This window comes from Lepus europaeus, chromosome 17 (genome assembly GCF_033115175.1).
Source record: "Lepus europaeus isolate LE1 chromosome 17, mLepTim1.pri, whole genome shotgun sequence".
NCBI classification, from domain to species: domain Eukaryota; kingdom Metazoa; phylum Chordata; class Mammalia; order Lagomorpha; family Leporidae; genus Lepus; species Lepus europaeus.
The window spans coordinates 83,710,410-83,728,632 of record NC_084843.1 but is presented as its reverse complement, the minus strand read 5'-3'; the positions used below and the strand labels follow the sequence as shown (position 1 = coordinate 83,728,632).

At 41.7% G+C, this 18,223-nt stretch overlaps 1 protein-coding gene across 1 annotated transcript in view; it reads left to right on the top strand.

Annotated features, from left to right (window-relative positions):
- Positions 1 to 18,223, top strand: part of LOC133776020 (zinc finger protein 260-like) — a 34,668-nt gene that overhangs the window by 1,050 nt on the left and 15,395 nt on the right. Inside the window, exon 2 of the mRNA XM_062214675.1 lies at positions 4,881 to 4,938. Within this exon, the coding sequence (XP_062070659.1) occupies positions 4,881 to 4,938 (58 nt within the window). The remainder of the gene's footprint in view (positions 1 to 4,880; positions 4,939 to 18,223) is intronic.

Genomic DNA, 18,223 nt, shown 5'->3' with positions numbered 1-18,223 from the left:
TCTCTCTAGTTATCTGGTACCAGAACCATGTTCTGGTGAATACTACTAAGAGGCCCAGATTACATTTGAGTGACAGAAGCTTTATATTGGGCATGAGAACACTTGGACCCTATCTTGCATTACGTGCAACATCCATGGTTGGATGGATAAGCCATTGATTGTGATGCCCACATCCCCTGTCAGAGGGTCAGTTCAGGTCCTTGCTACTGTGCTTCTAATTCAGCTTTCTGTTAACGTGCATGAGAGGCCACAGATGATATTCCATATACTTGGCTTTCTGCTGTGCATATGGGAGACATGGATGGAATTCCTTAATCGTGATTTTGGCCTGATCCAGTTCTAAATGTTATGGATATTTGAGGAGTGAACCAAACGATGACTTCTGTATCTCTGCAGTTCAAATTAATTAATTAATTAATTTTTAAAAACTTGCAAAACTGGGAGCTGGGAACTCACCTAGGTCTCCAATATGTCTCACATTTTCTGATTTACTTGAGGCCCTGCCTTTTGGATGGTGTGGTCCCAGGGTGGGCATTAGCAGGAAAGTGGAATCAAATCTGGTGTGTAGCTGGGACTCAAACTCGAGTAGTCTTGGATGTCTTAATCCCAAGCAGCATCTTAACCTCTAGGGCTGCCTCACCCTTTTCTTTGAGGTAATAAAAAGTGCTCTGAAATTGACTGGTGATGATCATGTATAACTGAAAAAACAATGAATTGTATGTGCACTCTTTTAAAAAAAAAAAAAGATTTATGTATTTGAAAGACAAGGTTGCAGAGAGATAGGGAAGAAACAGACTGAGGTTTTCCATCTGCTGGTTCACTCACCCAAATGTCTGCAGTAGTCAGGAGCTGCAACTCCATCTGCATTTCCCAAGTGGCAGGGGCCCAACCACTTGAACCATCTTCTGCTGCTTTCCCAGGCATCTTAGCAGGGAGCTGGTTAAGAAGTGGAACAGCCAGGACTCACACCTGTACCCATATGGGAAGCCAGCATTGTGGGGGATGGCTTAACCCACTGCACCACAACACCATTCCCTGTATGTGTACTCTTAATGAATAAATTGCATAATACATGATTTATATTAATATCACATCAGTTGTTCTGCTTATTCATTGAAATCATACCTATTCAATGAATACATATATTCATTCATGTCAATTGTGCTACTTAAGAAAATATGATTTCTGACAAATTGTAAATATGCTACATTGAATTTTTCACACTTATATGCGGGTAGTTCATATTGTAATATTAAAAGTCAAATCCACATAAATATGATTTTCTTCTGTAGTCTGCATTGCATATTTATATATTGATATTTATATAAATGCAAGAATAAGTGGTCTAGGAATTAATTTGGGTATATGACAATGATTATTAATTCAGGATCATGGTATTGTGAGGAAAGATATTAATCTTATCTGTATGCCTTTTTAAAAATATGATGTAAATTAATACAAAACAAAATATGGCCAGGCACTGGAGTTTCCTGACTAAATATTTTTACTTGGGATGAATCAGAAATGATCAAACTTAGGTGCTACCATTGTTGTAGAGTAGTTCAAGGCACTGCTTGTGATTGCTGGCATTTCATATTGGAGGGCCGGTTGGAGGCCTGGCTACTCTGCTTCTGAACCAGATTCCAGCTAATGTGCCTGGGAAGGCAGTGGAAGATGGCACAAATACCTGGGTCCCTGACACCCAAGTAAAGAACCCAGATAGGGATCCTCACTACTGGCTTTGTCCTGGATACACACCTGGCTGTTGCCTCTATTTAGGGATTAGACAAGCAGAAGAAAAATATCTCTGTCTCTCTCTCTCTCTCTCTCTCTTGCTTCCAAATAAATAAGTAAATCTTAGGAAAAAATAAAAGACTAACCTCATGTCATAATCCTTGTGGGAGTCTTTTTCCCATTCTCTGGCTATCAACTCCTTTATCTTTACCACAGGGACTATTCCTCTGCATTCAGTACAAATTAATCACTAGAACTCCTGTCACTGATTGAACACTCAAAATTTGGGGCTCCAGTTATTACATGGAAGTTACACCTAAGAAACAGAAAAATGGGTTGCTTACTACTCCTTAATTATTGGTGAGTATGGGTTTGTTAATTTTTCTCTTCTTAGGACTCCTCTTAGATCTTATAGGTCTAGTCTCTGTAGGAACAGCTTCTGCTAGTAAAGGTACATATTAACAAGAGGAGACAATTCCTGAGAAAGGACATGAGGACCTACTACTTCATGGTGCCAAGTTAGGTCATTGATCCCTGTAAGTTCATTTTTCATTTCTAGTAATAAGGCATTGATACTTAACATTTCAGGCACAATTACCTTTTTGATCTGAGGTCAAGGTACCTAGGCTTGGAAGCTCAAGATGGAGGTTCCTGCATTATAAGACTTTGGAAGTTTTGTATTTGCACAATGATGTACCCATCTTAAAATCCATAATTTTATTTCAGTATATGCACATCCAGTTGTCCCTGGATGCATTACCAAGCATCTTAACAGATGAGAGCAAGCATCTTTTTAGAGGGACAGGCCTGAGTTGCAGTAGCAATATTAACTTCTTATTTAAATACCTTTAGTAGAATCATTTTTACTTTCTTCATGGTTTAAGCAAGCAACTATAATACATAGGTACATGTTCTTAATTATCAGAGCTAAAAATGAAAATAAATGTGGTGATAGTTATCCAACACTGTGCCCACATTGAAATTTCTCTAATAGCACATCTCTTATAGATGTGAGTTTGTCAAACCAAGAATTAATCTTAGTATTCCACATGAATGGAGATGAAGTCAGATGCACCATGTCTGACAGCATGGCTGAACACCTAGGAATTACACAGGTCATTCTTATTTCCTAATGGAGGGGTGCAGAGGCTTGTGTGAAATATCATCTTCCTGTGCCGTGACCACCACCACAGAGCCAAGGAAAGGTTTTTCAGGTTTCTTCTGAGCATGGTGAGTGAGCATCCTGCCCACTCCTGCCTTCTCAGGAATTCCAGGCCCTGCAGCTATCCTGTTGCTCCATGGGTTCTATTCTGCATTCCTGAAGGACAGTTCCTGGGGGAAAGATGGGGCCTCACAGGCAGCAGTGACTCCTTGGGAGTGGATGGGATGTATGTTCTCCACTTGTTAAGAACAGAAACATCGTGGTTCTCAGGTGGGTGAGTCCTGACATTCAGGTGTAAGCCGCAGGCTCTGGTCTGTTGGGGAGGACACACTGGCAAAGAATTCTTGGATCTGGAATCAGGGAAGGTCCACCATGGCTTATGTTTCAGGTGATTATATTGTCAGAGGCCAAGAGTAGTCTTTCAGATGTGCAGGCACTGAGTCCAGAAGCTTCACAAATGAAGTGGTTAGTCCAAGATTGCAATGAGGCAAGGAGAGTCTGCATATTCATGAGCAAGGAGGTGTGTGGTGTGAGTCTAGTTTGAACTCAGCCACTGTAGGTCCTGTTACTGACCTATATGACATGGGTTTATCCATCTGTAGCATAGAGGCATCCACAGTACCCAGTTAATGCCCCAAATTCCCAGCAAAATAAGTTGAAGTGTATGCATCCTCTCTTACTATGGAATAGTTGTATTTTGGGGTTTTATGGTGCCTCCTCAGCAACTGAGCCTTTTGTTGCTTCCCATGTGTAGCCTGCCCAGTACCCTTCTTTGAGTTTGTAGAAGTTTGTACACAATCTAGTTTTCAAAGGAAATGGGTTCAAAGAGGGAAATTAGTGTACTGGACAATGGTTCTGTCTTCCTAACAACGCAGTTTATGCTGAGTGAAGACTTGGACTGCATGAATGGGAATCCACGAGAAGGAACAGCCCCTCTGGCCCAAACTCTGTCTAGTGCTTCACAGTAGAGGCAAAGGAGTCCCAGAAAGGTGAACACCCTAGCTTTGCATGGCCCCAGCAATTATTGATTCTACTGCACAGAGGGATCAAGATTTGAGTGACACTACCTCACTTCATCTCTAGTCTATTGAAGAATGGGTGGTATGGGAAGTTTTCTGTGAACTGTAAGAAGGGAGATGAAGGGAGATGTGAGTTGAGAGGGATAGGCAAGGGCCCAGAAAATGTTACCTTTTGGAATGTTCTTGTAGGTAAGTCCTATATATGCCACAGCGCCGGCCCCGTCACCCAAGTATTTTTTTAAAAGATTTATTTATTTATTTGAAAGAGTTACACACAGAGAGAAGGAGAGGCAGAGAGAGGGAGGGAAGGAGAGAGAGAGAGAGAGAGAGGACTTCCATCCACTGGTTTATTCCCCAATTGGCACAACGGCCAGAGCTGCGCCGATCCAAAGCCAAGAGCCATGAGCTTCTTCTGGATCTCCCATGCAGGTGCAGGGGTCCAAGGACTTGGGCCAACTTCTACTGCTTTCCCAGGGTATAGCAGAGAGCTGGATAGGAATTGGAGCAGCTGGGTCTCAAACTGGTGCCCATATGGGATGCTGGCACTGCAGGCAGCGACTTAACCCGCTATGCCACAGTGCAGCCCCCACACCCAAGTATTTTTTGTGTGCTGATTTTAATGATAGCAAAATGTTTCTTCCTGTGGTATATTGCAGTTTAACAATTTTTTTGCAATACATTATGGAATAAGTAGCAAATAAATGTTTTCAGTATCTTAGTGATAATGTGTATGTGATTTCTGCCAATTAGTAGAATTATGAATGCTCTTTCAAGGAGTTCTTTCCTACCCTCTTTCATTCATTAGGCGCTATTCCTGCACAGAGAGGCTGATTATTTTTGTTTCCTTACCTAATGTGTCTGTTACTCTGCATTTATCTCTATCATGATCTGGCTTAGCACAGTAGGATCTGGGAGCAAACCAGACCAGGCCTCTCACAACTCCTTCCATTCATCTTCTGTTCCAGGGATAATTCTACGGACTGCTTCATGTTTCCAAAAGCAAAGAAAATGAATACACCTTCAGTAAGTTGTTTACCTACTTATTCCTCAGCTTATTTTACATTGTATTTTACAAGCTGTATGGGGGTTTGTTAATTAAAACGGAAGAGTAAAAGTAATTATAATTCAGAGAATATGCATAAACAATGTACTTTTCATGGTTATAAGACATTAGAGCCATCGAAGCTGATTGAAATTGGTCTCTGATCTTTCTGATGCCATAATGAAAAGACATACTACATGTTTCAAATTGAGACTTAGACTTTGATAAATTCCTGTAGGATATAAAATCTGAAATATCATTTATAGGTCATATAGATGATACAGAGGACGTGGTTTACTACCAACCTGGAAAGAAACACTCAGCATTCTATCATGGTAAGAGTTACCCAGATCTAAAATGCAAATCGGCAAATAAAATTTCTCTGGAATTGCTGAAGTAGTGTGATCCTCAGTCCCTGCTAGGAGGTGGTGCTAGATTCATAGATTGGACCAGGGATGTGAAGAGGACAAAATCTACTGCATGTTCTTAAACAGTTCTCCATACATTTCTCTCAGCCAGTCTGTAGGTTCAGATTGTGCTTCGGATTTTTCAGAGTTATATTCTCAGGCAAATAACTCCATTCTTCATTTGGAATTTTCAGTAATCTTATTCAATTCTTTATTTACCAATAATATTTAGTCAAAGCAGACTGTTCCCTAGTATTTGCCTTAATTGAATTTTTTGCCATTAAAAATATATATCATATATATTTTATATATATTATAAAATACATATATATTAAATTCTTAAATATATTAATTACAATTAATATATTATAATTAATATATAACATATTATATATATATATATTTATATATATTTTAGAAGTAGAAAAAGAAGGGGTAGACTAAGAGACAAAAGGTACAGCATTCTTATGCATTGATTCACTCCCCAAGTACCTACAGCAGCCAACACTGATGCCAAGAGCCAGTAATTGAATCTTGGCCTCCCACATGGGTGACAAAAGTCCAATTACTAGAGTCATTGCAACAACCTCCCAGCAACTACATTAGAAAAAAGCTGGAATCAGGAGCCAGAGCTGAGTACCAAGTCCAGGTATTCTGGTGTAGTATTAAGTTATTGTAAATGGCATTCTAAATACTAGGCCAAATGTCTGCCTCCCTTTTAATTTTTTTTTTTCTGCCATATTTCAAAATAGTATACATGGTCTTCTCTTGGAAATTCTTTTTTATATATATTTATTCATTCAATTATTTATTTATTTAAAAGACAGATTTACCGAGAGAAAAGGACAGACAGAGAGAGTGAGAGAGATCTTCTGTCTGCTGGTTCACTCCCCAAATGGCCACCTTGGCCAGGACTGGGCCTGGTGGTAGCCAGGAGCTTCATCTAGGTCTCCAACATGGGCGCAAGGGCCTAAGTACTTTCCCAGGCACAACAGCAAGGAGCTGGATTGGAAATGGAGTAACCAGGAATTGAACTGTCACTAATATGGGATGCCAGTGTCACAGGCTGCAGTTTAGTATAGTGTGGCACAAAGCCAGCCCCATCTCCTGAAAATTCATACTCTTTCTTTCCTGAGCTCACTGATAGTTTCTTGTCTTTTTCTTTAAATTCTACTTTATCATCTTTATTATCACTCATCTAATATTCCATGTGCTCTCTAAATCATCTCACCTTGAAATTCTCCTTGACAGATTTATCTCTCTGTGGCTTGACACTCCTCTGTTTTCCTCCAGCTTTGGCCTTTTCTACAGTCTTCAGATCACATTTTCTACTCTCTGTTGAATACTTCTTTGTAGCTTTCCAAATAGCATCTGAAGCTCAACAAGCCTAAAATGAAAATCAAAGCATTTCTTTTTTTTTTTTTTTAAGATTTATTTATTTATTTATTTGAAAGTCAGAGTTACACAGAGAGAGAAGGAGAGACAGAGAGAGAGGTCTTCCATCCTCTGGTTCACTCCCCAGTAGGCCTCAACGGCCAGAGCTGGCCAGATCCGAAGCCAGGATCCAGGAGCTTCTTCCAGGTCTCCCATGCAGATACAGGAGCCCAAGGACTTGGGCCATCTTCTGCTGCTTTCCCAGGCCATAATAGAGAGCTGGATTGGAAGTGGAGCAGCCAGGTCTTGAACTGGCACAGGTAGCTCAACAGTTGCAAGTGCGACATACGCCTTATCAGTCACGGGGAAGAAAGGAACACACGGACACAAGACTGTCTTTTCCAATTTTACTGTTCACATACCAGGGACACACCAGGGGTTTTATATCACACTACTCATCAGTATGCTCATTGGGGTCAGTACACTTATCAGTATAAATTATGCTTATCAATATATATTATTTAATTCACTTATCAATAAACTTAACAGCACTATTTAATGTGACTTAACTATTTAACTACTTAACTACTTAAACACTTAACTATTTAACTTAGCTACTTAACTACTTTACTTAACCACTTTAACTTAATACATATACTCAATCTTAACAATATCACTTATCTGCCAGGAAATCAATATTATTATACCACAAGTCACAACAAACACTATCAAAATAATCTTAGGTACTATCACAATGAACAATACAAGGACAATAAAAGATTCAGTACACAACATTGGTTTGCTATGCATCTAGGCTTGCATCACTGTCACGAATGTGTTTCTCCTGTGGGGAGTGTCCAGTGTCCAGAGTTCAATGTCCCAGCAGGAGTGGAACTCAGACCAGTCACTTACAGGCAGGAAGTCATGGGAAGGTTATCACTCTGGGCAGTAGGCTCAAAGTTCCCAGGCGGACGGCAAGGCGAAAAGTTGGAGAGATCTCCTGCTGAGAGGCCTAGTCCGGCTCTACTATCAACTCTGGCAGCAGGCTGATAAGGACTCCAGGCGAGGCGGTACGGCGGCAGCCACACAGCAGCTCCACTGGCCTCTTGATCCCGTCATCGCCTTGTGCTGTGTAGCAAAATCTAGCAGGCTGGCTCTTCAACTCCAAGTGCGAGGAGATCCAGAGGTTCACTCGCACTGGACCACACACTCACACACACACTCACGCACAGACAGTGGGATATTACAGCTCAGGGACAGCTGTTCGGGTCAGCTTGTGCCGCTACCTGCTCCATGCAGAGTAGCAGGCTGCCTCTTCAGCTCTGGATGTGTGGAGATCCAGAGGTTCACACACACCAGGCCCTTTACTCAGCTGCAAGGCCGAAAGTGTTACAGCAACTTTTATTAGACAGGAACAAGACCAGAACGGGACAGCTCATGCAGCTAAAGCCTCTCAGGGACAGCGACTAAGGCCACTCAGGAACAGGTGCAGCTCCGAGAGCTGTGGCTGGAACAGGTCAGGAACGTCAGGATCTCTTCAGTGACAGCTCAGTGACAGCTCGGCTCAGCTCCGCTTTTCTTTCTTCCGCTCCCGGTGGTTTACACGCAGCAGGCCATGATCCTCGAAAGGATGGAGAGCAGTGCCAGGGCTCCCCTTTTATCCTCATTTTTTGGCAATCCTCCAATTTGCCATTATACAACTTGTGCAATTTTTATTGGTTCTTATGTTTGAACAGTCCAGTCAATACTGTTCCCGCCTTACTTATGTTTGAATGGTCCAGTCAGCATGGGTAGGAGGGTATTATCCATAGCACACTGTTATCTGACTGACCAGAAATGTCTGCTTGGTATGATTAGGAGCGTCTTTCTAACAGCTGTTAGGCATTGCCTCAGCTCCTGACTTACAACTCCATTTTACTTTTATTTTTGTGGCTAGTGGTAACTTCTTAACTCAATGTTTTACTGTGTTTCCACAGTTCATCTCCTTTTCAGGTAAGCGGTGATCTGTGACTCTTTTTGAAGATTCCTGTGGAATTCTCCACAGTCCACCCCCTAGGCCCTTGATGTCTCTCCCTAGTGAGAGGCATCGTGAGGCTCAAGAGGGAGCAATCCCGAGTCATTCTGGTGGCCTCTAAGGTCCACGCCGCTTCACCTTTATTTACTAAGAGGGACAATTCTTGAGCTATAGTGATCCCCTTGCTGGGAATCTATACCACATTTCCACAATTTCAGTAAAATGGAAGATAAACATATCCTGTATTCTTTAGACATCTCCATGAGTTCATCTTAATCATGTCCTCACTGCCCATTGCTGATATATTGTAAAAGGTCCAATCCTCCTTCCAGACTGCAGAGTTCTTTTAGTCATAACTGTCTATAACTTTACATTTAACAGTCTATAGCTTAACGATCTATGTTCTAACCTTTCCATTATACCTACTATGACAACACAAGCTTAACACCTTTATACCTGTGTAACGTGTTACTACCAGTTAACCTTGACCCACATTACTGAAATGGGTTTTTTCCCTGGACATCTCCCTTTCTCTCATGTCTAGTTTCATCATACATGAAAACCTGTTAAATCTATTTCCTCATTTTTAGATCCTTATTCTTTTCTTTTTTCTTTTTTTTTTTTTTTTTTTTTTTTGACAGGCATAGTGGACAGTGAGAGAGAGAGAGAGACAGAGAGAAAGGTCTTCCTTTTGCCGTTGGTTCACCCTCCAACGGCCGCTGCGGCTGGTGTGCTGTGGCTGGTGCACCACGCTGATCCGATGACAGGAGCCAGGTGCTTCTCCTGGTCTCCCATGGAGTGCAGGGCCCAAGCACTTGGGCCATCCTCCACTGCACTCCCTGGCCACAGCAGAGAGCTGGCCTGGAAGAGGGGCAACCGGGACAGAATCCAGCGCCCCGACCGGGACTAGAACCCGGTGTGCCGGCACCGCAAGGTGGAGCCACAGTGCCGGCCCAAATCCTTATTCTAATGCCTACATGCAGCATGTAAAAATAAGAGTAGCTGCTATTCATTAAAAACCAAAAATTCTTTTTTATATTGAAAATGTTATTCTTGTCAATAATTGGAAATAATGTATTGGCTCAGTGATAAACTTTGATCCCTCCTGAGATATGATGGCACAAGGATTTGGTGGGAGAAAACATTCAGGAGTCAGAGAGTTACATGTGATCCACTGTCAAGACAAACATAAAGAACTGAAAGGGAACACATCTTTATTTAATAATTTTTACCCTGTGAGCTTCTTCAGGGGTTGGCCTTTGACACAAAAGATTAAGTTGCCACTTGGGATGCTCACATCCTATATTGTCTGATTTGGGTTCCTGACACTCTGCTTCTCATCCATCTTCCTGTTAATGTGCTTCCTGGGAAGCAACAAATGATGGCCAAAGTGCTTTAATTTCTGCTAGCCACATAGGAGACCCAATCAAAATCCGGTCTCCTGGTTTTGGCCTGACTCAGCTCTGGCTAAAAGTGAGCATTTGTGGAGTAACCAGATGGAAGATCTTTGTGTCTCCCTCTTTCTCTCTCTCTCTCTCTCTCTCTCTCTCTCTCTCTCTCTATCTCTCTCCCCCTATCTCTAGCCTCTCTGTTTCTCTGTTTTCCAAATAAAATGAAAATAACTTTGAAAAATATACCTCCAGCTTCTTCTGAATCCATTTGGACCGTGTGGGTTTAAATCCTAAATCTGCTTCGAATTCTTGCTTCCTGCTAATGTAGACTCTAGAAGACTACAGGTGATTCTTCAAGTACTTGGTCCCTACTACCTACAAGGCATACCAGATTGAATTCCAGGCACTTGTCTTCAGAGTGAGCCTGCCCTGGCCTTTGTGGGTATTTGGGGAATAAACCGATACAGGTTATATCTGTTTCTGTGACTATCTTTGTACCTGTCACCCTCTCTGTCTCCCTCCTGTGCCTTTAAATACATAAGTAAATGATTTTAAATATAATTTGTACCTTTTGCTCATATATATGTATTTGCTTTTATCTAATTTTAGACTAATACCAAATTGTATGTTTCTAGCCCAAAGATGACTTGTGCAGTTTTTTTTTTTTTTTTTTAAAGATTGATTTGGCCGGGGCCGCGGCTCACTAGGCTAATCCTCTGCCTGTGGCACCAGCACCCCAGGTTCTATTCCCGGTTGGGGCGCTGAATTCTGTCCCAGTTGCTCCTCTTCCAGTCCAGCTCTCTGCTGTGGCCTGGGAAGGCAGTGAAGGATGGCCCAAGTGCTTGGGCCCTGCACCCACATGGGAGACCAGGAGGAAGCACTTGGCTCTTGGCTTCGGATTGGTGCAGCGCACCGGCCATAGCAGCCATTTGGGGGGTGAACCAGAGGAAGGAAGATCTTTATGTCTCTCTCTCTCTCTCACTGTCTAACTCTGCCTGTTTAAAAAAAAAAAAATAAATGAATTATTTGAGAGGGAGAGTTAGAGAGAGAAGGAGAGACACAGAGAGAAATCTTCCATCTGCTAGTTCACTCCCCAAGTGGCCACGATAGCTGTGGCTGGGCCCAGCCAAAACCAGGAGCCTGGAGCTTCCCTCTGGTCTCCCATGTGGGCTCAGGGGCCCAAGCACTTGGGCCATCCTTCACTGCTTTCCCAGGCACATTAGCAGGGAGCTGGATCTGAAGTGGAGCAGTCAGGACTCGAGCTGGCGCCCATATGAACGCCAGTGCTGCATCCCGCTGAGCCACAGCACTGGCCCTGATTTGTGCAGTTTTAATTGTTGTGTTGTATTACTTCATATATTAACTTCAAAATGAGTAATGGGAAACAGATCAGTGCATCAATCATAGCAATGATTATGGATGAGGACTCTGCAAAAAGGTTTAAAAACAAGCATTTTATTGTGATAAAAAGCATAACAATACTGGATAGTTTTAATAAAAAAATTTTAAAAAATAAAAAAAAAGTTTGTTTTTTTTTTTTTATTTGAAAGGCAGAGTTACAGAGAAATAGGGGAGAGAGAGAGAGAATGAGAATATCTTCTATTTGTTGGTTCACTCCCCAAATCACCACAATTGCTGGTCCTGGGCCAGGCTGAAACTAGGAGCCCAGAGCTTCTTCTGGGTCTCCCAAGTGGGTTCAGGGACCTTAGCACTTCAGATTTCTTCTGCTGTTTTCTGAGGTGCATTAGCAGGGAGCTGGATCAGAAGTGGAGCAGCTGGGTCTTGAATTGGAGCCCATATGGGATGTTGGCATTGCAGGTGGAGGCTTAATGTGCTTCACTACAATGCTGGCCCCAACACAGGACATTTTAAAGTGTACATATCAGTGGTATTAAGCATATTCATATTCATTTACAAGCATTATCACCATCCATATATAGAACTTTGTGTGCATTAAAGACTAAATCCTATTCCCCTCTACCACAGACCCTGGCAGTCACTACTCTGCTTTATCTCGATGACTTTCTCTTTTCTAGCAACCTCATTTATATGGGATAATGAAATATTTGTAAACCACATGTTGTAGAAATTGTGGTTACTTGTTCTTTTGAAGAAAAATGAGTTCTATTTTACAAGGCAGTTAGTTGAGTGGATTCAGATTGCAAACTCTATTCTTTGCAATGGTCAGCAACTGACTTTTTTTTTCTTTTAGCTTGTAGTAGCTATTTTCTAAGTGGTCCTTCTGAGGTCTCTCACAGATGTTTAGTGTATTAGTCAGCCAATGATTTTGTTGAGTTCTGTGTGCAAAATTAGGGGTTTAAATTCTTTGGCTTTGTCTCTTTCAGGACTTCTCTTCCTCTTTCTCCATTTTTGGGTTGTCTTATAACCCCTGAACTTTCTAGTAGAGTATTCTGTCATTAAACCTGCAGCTTTTACTTCCTTCATCTTCCTTGATTTCTGGTAAAATGCCTGAAACATGAGTTTTTCCTCTGCAGTTTCCCTCTGTCTAAGTTATGTCTTTTATTCTGATTGATCTCTAATTCCCAAATAGTTAAGCTACAGATTTCTTTCATATTTTGTAATTCCTTCTTTCAAATGTTCATCTTTTCAAATGCTGTGCCCTCATCGTGATACTTTTTGAGTTATTTATAGTATAAAATCTGCACTTTATCTCACCTGTGTGTATTCATAATTTTATTTTCTCTTCCATGTACTATTGCTTCATATAGTCTTCAGTCTTATTTTCACTCTATAAGATCTATCCTGCATAAGTTATACAAAATAGGAATGAGCCTACTTGTCAAATTTTTCCTTACTTCCTATTTTGCATGGCCTGGGAACTCCTTTGTTGACTTATTGTAAATTTCAAAATAGATGTTTTGTGATTCTCATTAATCATCTTTGGCACCTGTGTTGTGGCACAGTGGGTTAAGCTGCCACCTACAATACCAGCATTGCAAAATGGGTACAAGTTTGAGTCCCAGTAGCTTCACTTCCAATCCAGTTTCCTGCTAATGTGCCTGGGAAAGTAGCAGAATGTGGTCCAAGTGTTTGGGCCCCTGTAACTGGTGTGAGAGACCTGGGTGGAGACCCGGGCTCCTGGTCTCAACCTGCCCTAGCCATGGCTTTTGCAGCGATTTGGGGAGTGAACCAGAGGATGGAAGGTTTCTGTCTGAATGTAGCTCTGCCTTTCAAGTAAATAATCTTAAAAAAATAGTTATCTTTGATTTATAGTCTACATTTAAGTAACATACATCTTCATGTAAAATATAACTTCATAGTACTGTAATTCTAGTTATTTCTTCCCACATATTTTAAGGCTCTCATTAAATTTTTACTGTATTGCTTTAAATGATTAATGAATTTATGAGAAAATATATTTGTATTCTCACATTTGCCATTTCAAGAATATTAACCTAAATTTTTGTCTTTAGAAAAACTGTGTGGCTGGCGCCGTGGCTCAGCTGGCTAATCCTCCGCCTAGCGGCGCTGGCACACCAGGTTCTAGTCCCAGTCGGGGTGCCAGATTCTGTCCCGGTTGCCCCTCTTCCAGGCCAGCTCTCTGCTGTGGCCCGGGAGTGCAGTGGAGGATGGCCCAAGTGCTTGGGCCCTGCACTCCATGGAAGACCAGGAGAAGTACCTGGCTCCTGCCTTTGGAACAGTGCGGTGTGCTAGCCACAGCGCGCTGGCCGCGGCAGCCATTGGAGGGTGAACCAAAGGCAAAAGGAAGACCTTTCTCTGTCTCTCTAACTGTCCACTCTGCCTGTCAAAAAGTAAAAAAAAAAAAAAAAGAAAAACTGTGGATTTTTGGAAATTTGATCATAGCAAGCCTTTGAATGGTCATTTTTAATTTTTGTTGTTACTTGATATTGGGATATCCCCATAGTCATGATTATTCTGATACCAAGTAATCCTCACATCCCTAACATGACTCTCATGTTCAGTGATTCCACAAAGTAGTTAAGGAATTGAAAAAAAGTCTTCATTTTCACATTCCAGTTCATTACTATAAAAGAATCCACTGGGGCCAGCACCGTGGCATAGTATGTTAAGCCTCTGCCTACAGTACCAGCATCCCATAACGGGCACCAGTTCGTGTCCCTGCTGCTCCTCTTCTGATCCAGCTCTCTGTTATGACCTGAGAAAACAGTGGAAGATGGCTCAAGTGCTTGGGCCGCTGCACCTGCATGGGAGATCCAGAAGAAGCTCCTGGCTCCCGACTTCAGATCGGCCCAATTCTGGCCTTTGCAGCCATTTGGGAAATGAACCAGTGGATAGCAGACCATTTTCTGTGTCTCTTCCTCTCTTTGTAACTCTGCCTCTCAAATAAATAAATCTTTTAAAAAAATCTACTAAAATGAGCTATGAAACAATCTTCATAGGCAAGAATCTGCATAGGCAAGGTCCATGATCCATCCAGCATGAATTTCTAGTTTTTCCCCTTCAGTGGGTTCTAATTTTTGTTACCTAATTCTTTTAATCATGATATGCGACAATAAACACAGCGTATTGACAATCACATGATCTAATCTGAGCCTGTGTTTAAAGTCCTTTTGGAGGTTTGGCTTTGGGGCCTACATTGTGGAGTAATGGATAAAGCCCCCACCTCCAGTTCAAGTCCTTACTGCTCCACTTCCAATCCAGATCCATGCTAATGCACCTGGGAAGGCAGTAGAAGGTGGCTTAAGTGCTTTGACTCCTGCAGCCCTGTGGGAGACCCAGAAGAAGTTCCTGGCTGCTTCAGTCTGGCCCAGCTCTCGTCATTGTGGCTATTTGGGGAATGAACCAGTGGACGGAATATGTCTCTCTCTTTCTATTTCTCTTTCTCTGTAACTCTGACTTTTAATATAAATAAACTAAATCTTAAAACAAAAAAAGAAGTTTGTTCACAAGGACATGTTTGAGTAATCATATCTTGCTTGAGTTTCCAGTATACGTAGAGATTGAGTTGATGCCACATGACCAAAAACCTGTTTTGATAGATCATATTGTCAGTGTAGACTATGAGGTCCAAACCCTTAGAGTAAATGAAAACATTGATGCCAGGTGAGTTATTCTAAGTGTTTAGAGAAAAAAATCTCAGGAACTGGGTAAAGGCTAATCTTTCTTTAGGAAAATTTTTCTTTATTGGTAATTTGCAACCTAAACCTCTGATCAATGGGATTATATTTTAGTTTTGGAAAATGCTTCATTTCTATTTCTATGAATATTTTTCTGATCCCATCCTCAGTGAGGTCTGCAGTAATATGTGTGTCATACTACCTGATACCACCTCACACATCATGTAATCTCCATTATGTCTTCTGAGATCTCATGTAAATGGGGTCCCATGTCTGGAGAGATCTCTGGATATTCAGCAAGATGAGAATGAATGATTTTTTTTATTTTTTTATTTTTATTTATTTATTTATTTTATTTTTTTGACAGGCAGAGTGGATAGTGAGAGAGAGAGACAGAGAGAAAGGTCTTCCTTTTTGCTGTTGGTTCACCCTCCAATGGCCGCTGCGGCCGGTGCACCGCACTGGTCTCCCATGTGGGTGCAGGGCCCAAGGACTTGGGCCATCCTCCACTGCACTCATGGGCCACAGCAGAGAGCTGGACTGGAAGAGGAGCAACCGGGACAGAATCCGGCCACCCCAACCGGGACTAGAACCCAGGGTGCCGGCGCAGCAGGCAGAGGATTAGCTTATTGAGCCACGGCACTGGCCACCCCCAGATTCTGATGTTGAAACTCTAACCCCAATATGACCATATCTGGAGACACAGATATGGTGTCCGCAAGGCGGAGGATTAGCCTGTTAAGCCACGGCGCCGGCTGATTTTTATACCCTTTTAAAAAACATTTTATTTATTTAATTGAGAGGTAGAGTTATAGACAGAGAGAGGGAAAACAGAGAGAAAGTTCTTCCATCTGTTGGTTCACTACCCAAATGGCTGCAACGTCTGGAGCTAGGCTGATCTGAAGCCAGGAGCCAGGAGCTTCTTCAAGGTCTCCCAAGCACTTGGGCCATTTTCTACTACTTTCCCAGGCCATAACAGAGAACTGAATTGAAAGAGGAGCAGCCTGGACTAGACCTGGCACCCATATGGGATGCCAGTGCCACAGGCAGAGGCTTAGCCCACTACGCCACCATGCCAGCCCAATTTTTTACCCTTTTTTGACTTCGGATTTTATCTCCTATCCTCCATATCTTTAGAATTTGGCAAACGTCATGACATGGACATTGCCCATGTGTTGAGGCCACTCAACCTGAAAATCTTGTTCCACCTTATGACATACAAAATTCTTCTGGATTTTCTATCCATTGTGCCTCTCCCAGGGAATGTTCATTAGCAGAGAATTTATTTAAGTTACTAGGTGGACACTTACTAAAGTGACTGTTTGTTGTGATTTATGAAAGAGCAGTTAAATGGTACTGTAAAGACATGTCCAGTATGGGGTATATTTTAAGAAAAGCTACCAAAACTAATGTGCTTACCTATCTAATCACAAACATTTAAATATATTAGGTAAAATAATGTATTACAATATAATTTAAATTTGTATTTCTCATTTTTGTCACAATTTATGCACCTTTTCATATTTTAAAATATTTTACTTTTGAGAACAGAGTAACCTGTAATTCTTATCTGATTTTCCCTTTTTGATACCAATTCCTTTCTTATTTTTTATATGAAGTTCTGCCAGTTTTTATCATTAGGAAGGTAAGCTTTCTGTGCTTTTTTTTTTTTTTTTTTAGATTTATTTTTGAAAGGCAGAACCACAGAGAGATCTTTCATCCTCTGGTTCACTCTTTAAATGGCCACAAAGTGCAGAGCTGGGCTGGTCTGAAGCCTGGAGTCAGGAGCTTCTTCTCTGTCTCCTAAATGGAGCTTGGGTAGGATGAATCCTGGCAATAACAACTTGTTCCAGGTCTACAATGTGGGTAGCAGGAACCCAACCATTTTTTTTTTTTTTAATGTATTTAAAAGTCAGAGTTACACAGAGAGAAGGAGAGGCAGAGAGAGAGTAAGAGGTCTTCCATTCTGCTGATTCACTCCCCAGATGACCACAAGGGCCAGAGCTGAGCTGATCCAAAGCCAGGAGCCAGGAGCTTCTTCAAGGTCTCCCACATGGGTGCAGGGGCTCAAAGACTCAGGCCATCTTCTACTGCTTTCCCAGGCCACAGCAGAGAGCTGGATAGGAAGTGGAGCAGCCGAGTCTCAAAGCCGAGTGCTGCAGGCTGGGGCTTTAACCCGTTATGCCACAGCGTCAGTTCCAGGAACCCAGCCATTTGGAAAATCATCGCTGTCTCTGTTGTCTGCAAAAATTCATTTATTACCCTGACTGATACTGAATATGTGTTCCCTGTAGTTCATCAAACATGTTAACTCAGTCATGTGTGTAAACATATCTACAGATTACACTGTGACCCCTTTCATAATCAAGAGAAAGATAAGTCTAGATCAAGGAAATTTTATTGTAATAATTTTGGAATTCTTATTTTTAAATTTTATTTTTTAAGTTGTACAAGTTTAATATATTTTTTAAAGTTTATTTATTTATTTGAAAGTCAGAGTTAAACAGAGAGAAGAGAGGCAGAGAGAGAAAAGAGAGGTCTTCCATCTGATGGTTCACTTCCGAACTGGCCACAACAGCTGGAGCTGTGCTGATCTGAAGCCAGGAGCTAGGAACTTCTTCCGGGTCTCCCACGTGGGTGCAGGGGCCCAAGGACTTGCACCATCTCCCACTGCTTTCCCAGGCTATAACAAAGAGCTGGAACAGAAATGGAGCAGCCGGGTCCAAAACTGGTGCCCATGTGGGATGCTGGCACTTCAAGCCATGGCATTAACTCACTGCGACACAGCACCAGCCCCAGTTTAATATATTTCTTATATACAGATTTAGGAACATGGTGAAACTTACCCTCCCTCCCACCCAGAGACTGTCCCTGCTCCACGGATTGATTTTAGCTCCTTTATCAAATATAAATAGGCTGTAGATGCTTGGATTGATTTCTAGCATTTCTGTTCTGTTCCATTGGTCTGTAAGTCTGTTTTTGTGGTATTTTTATTGGGATCACATTGGATCTGTAAATTG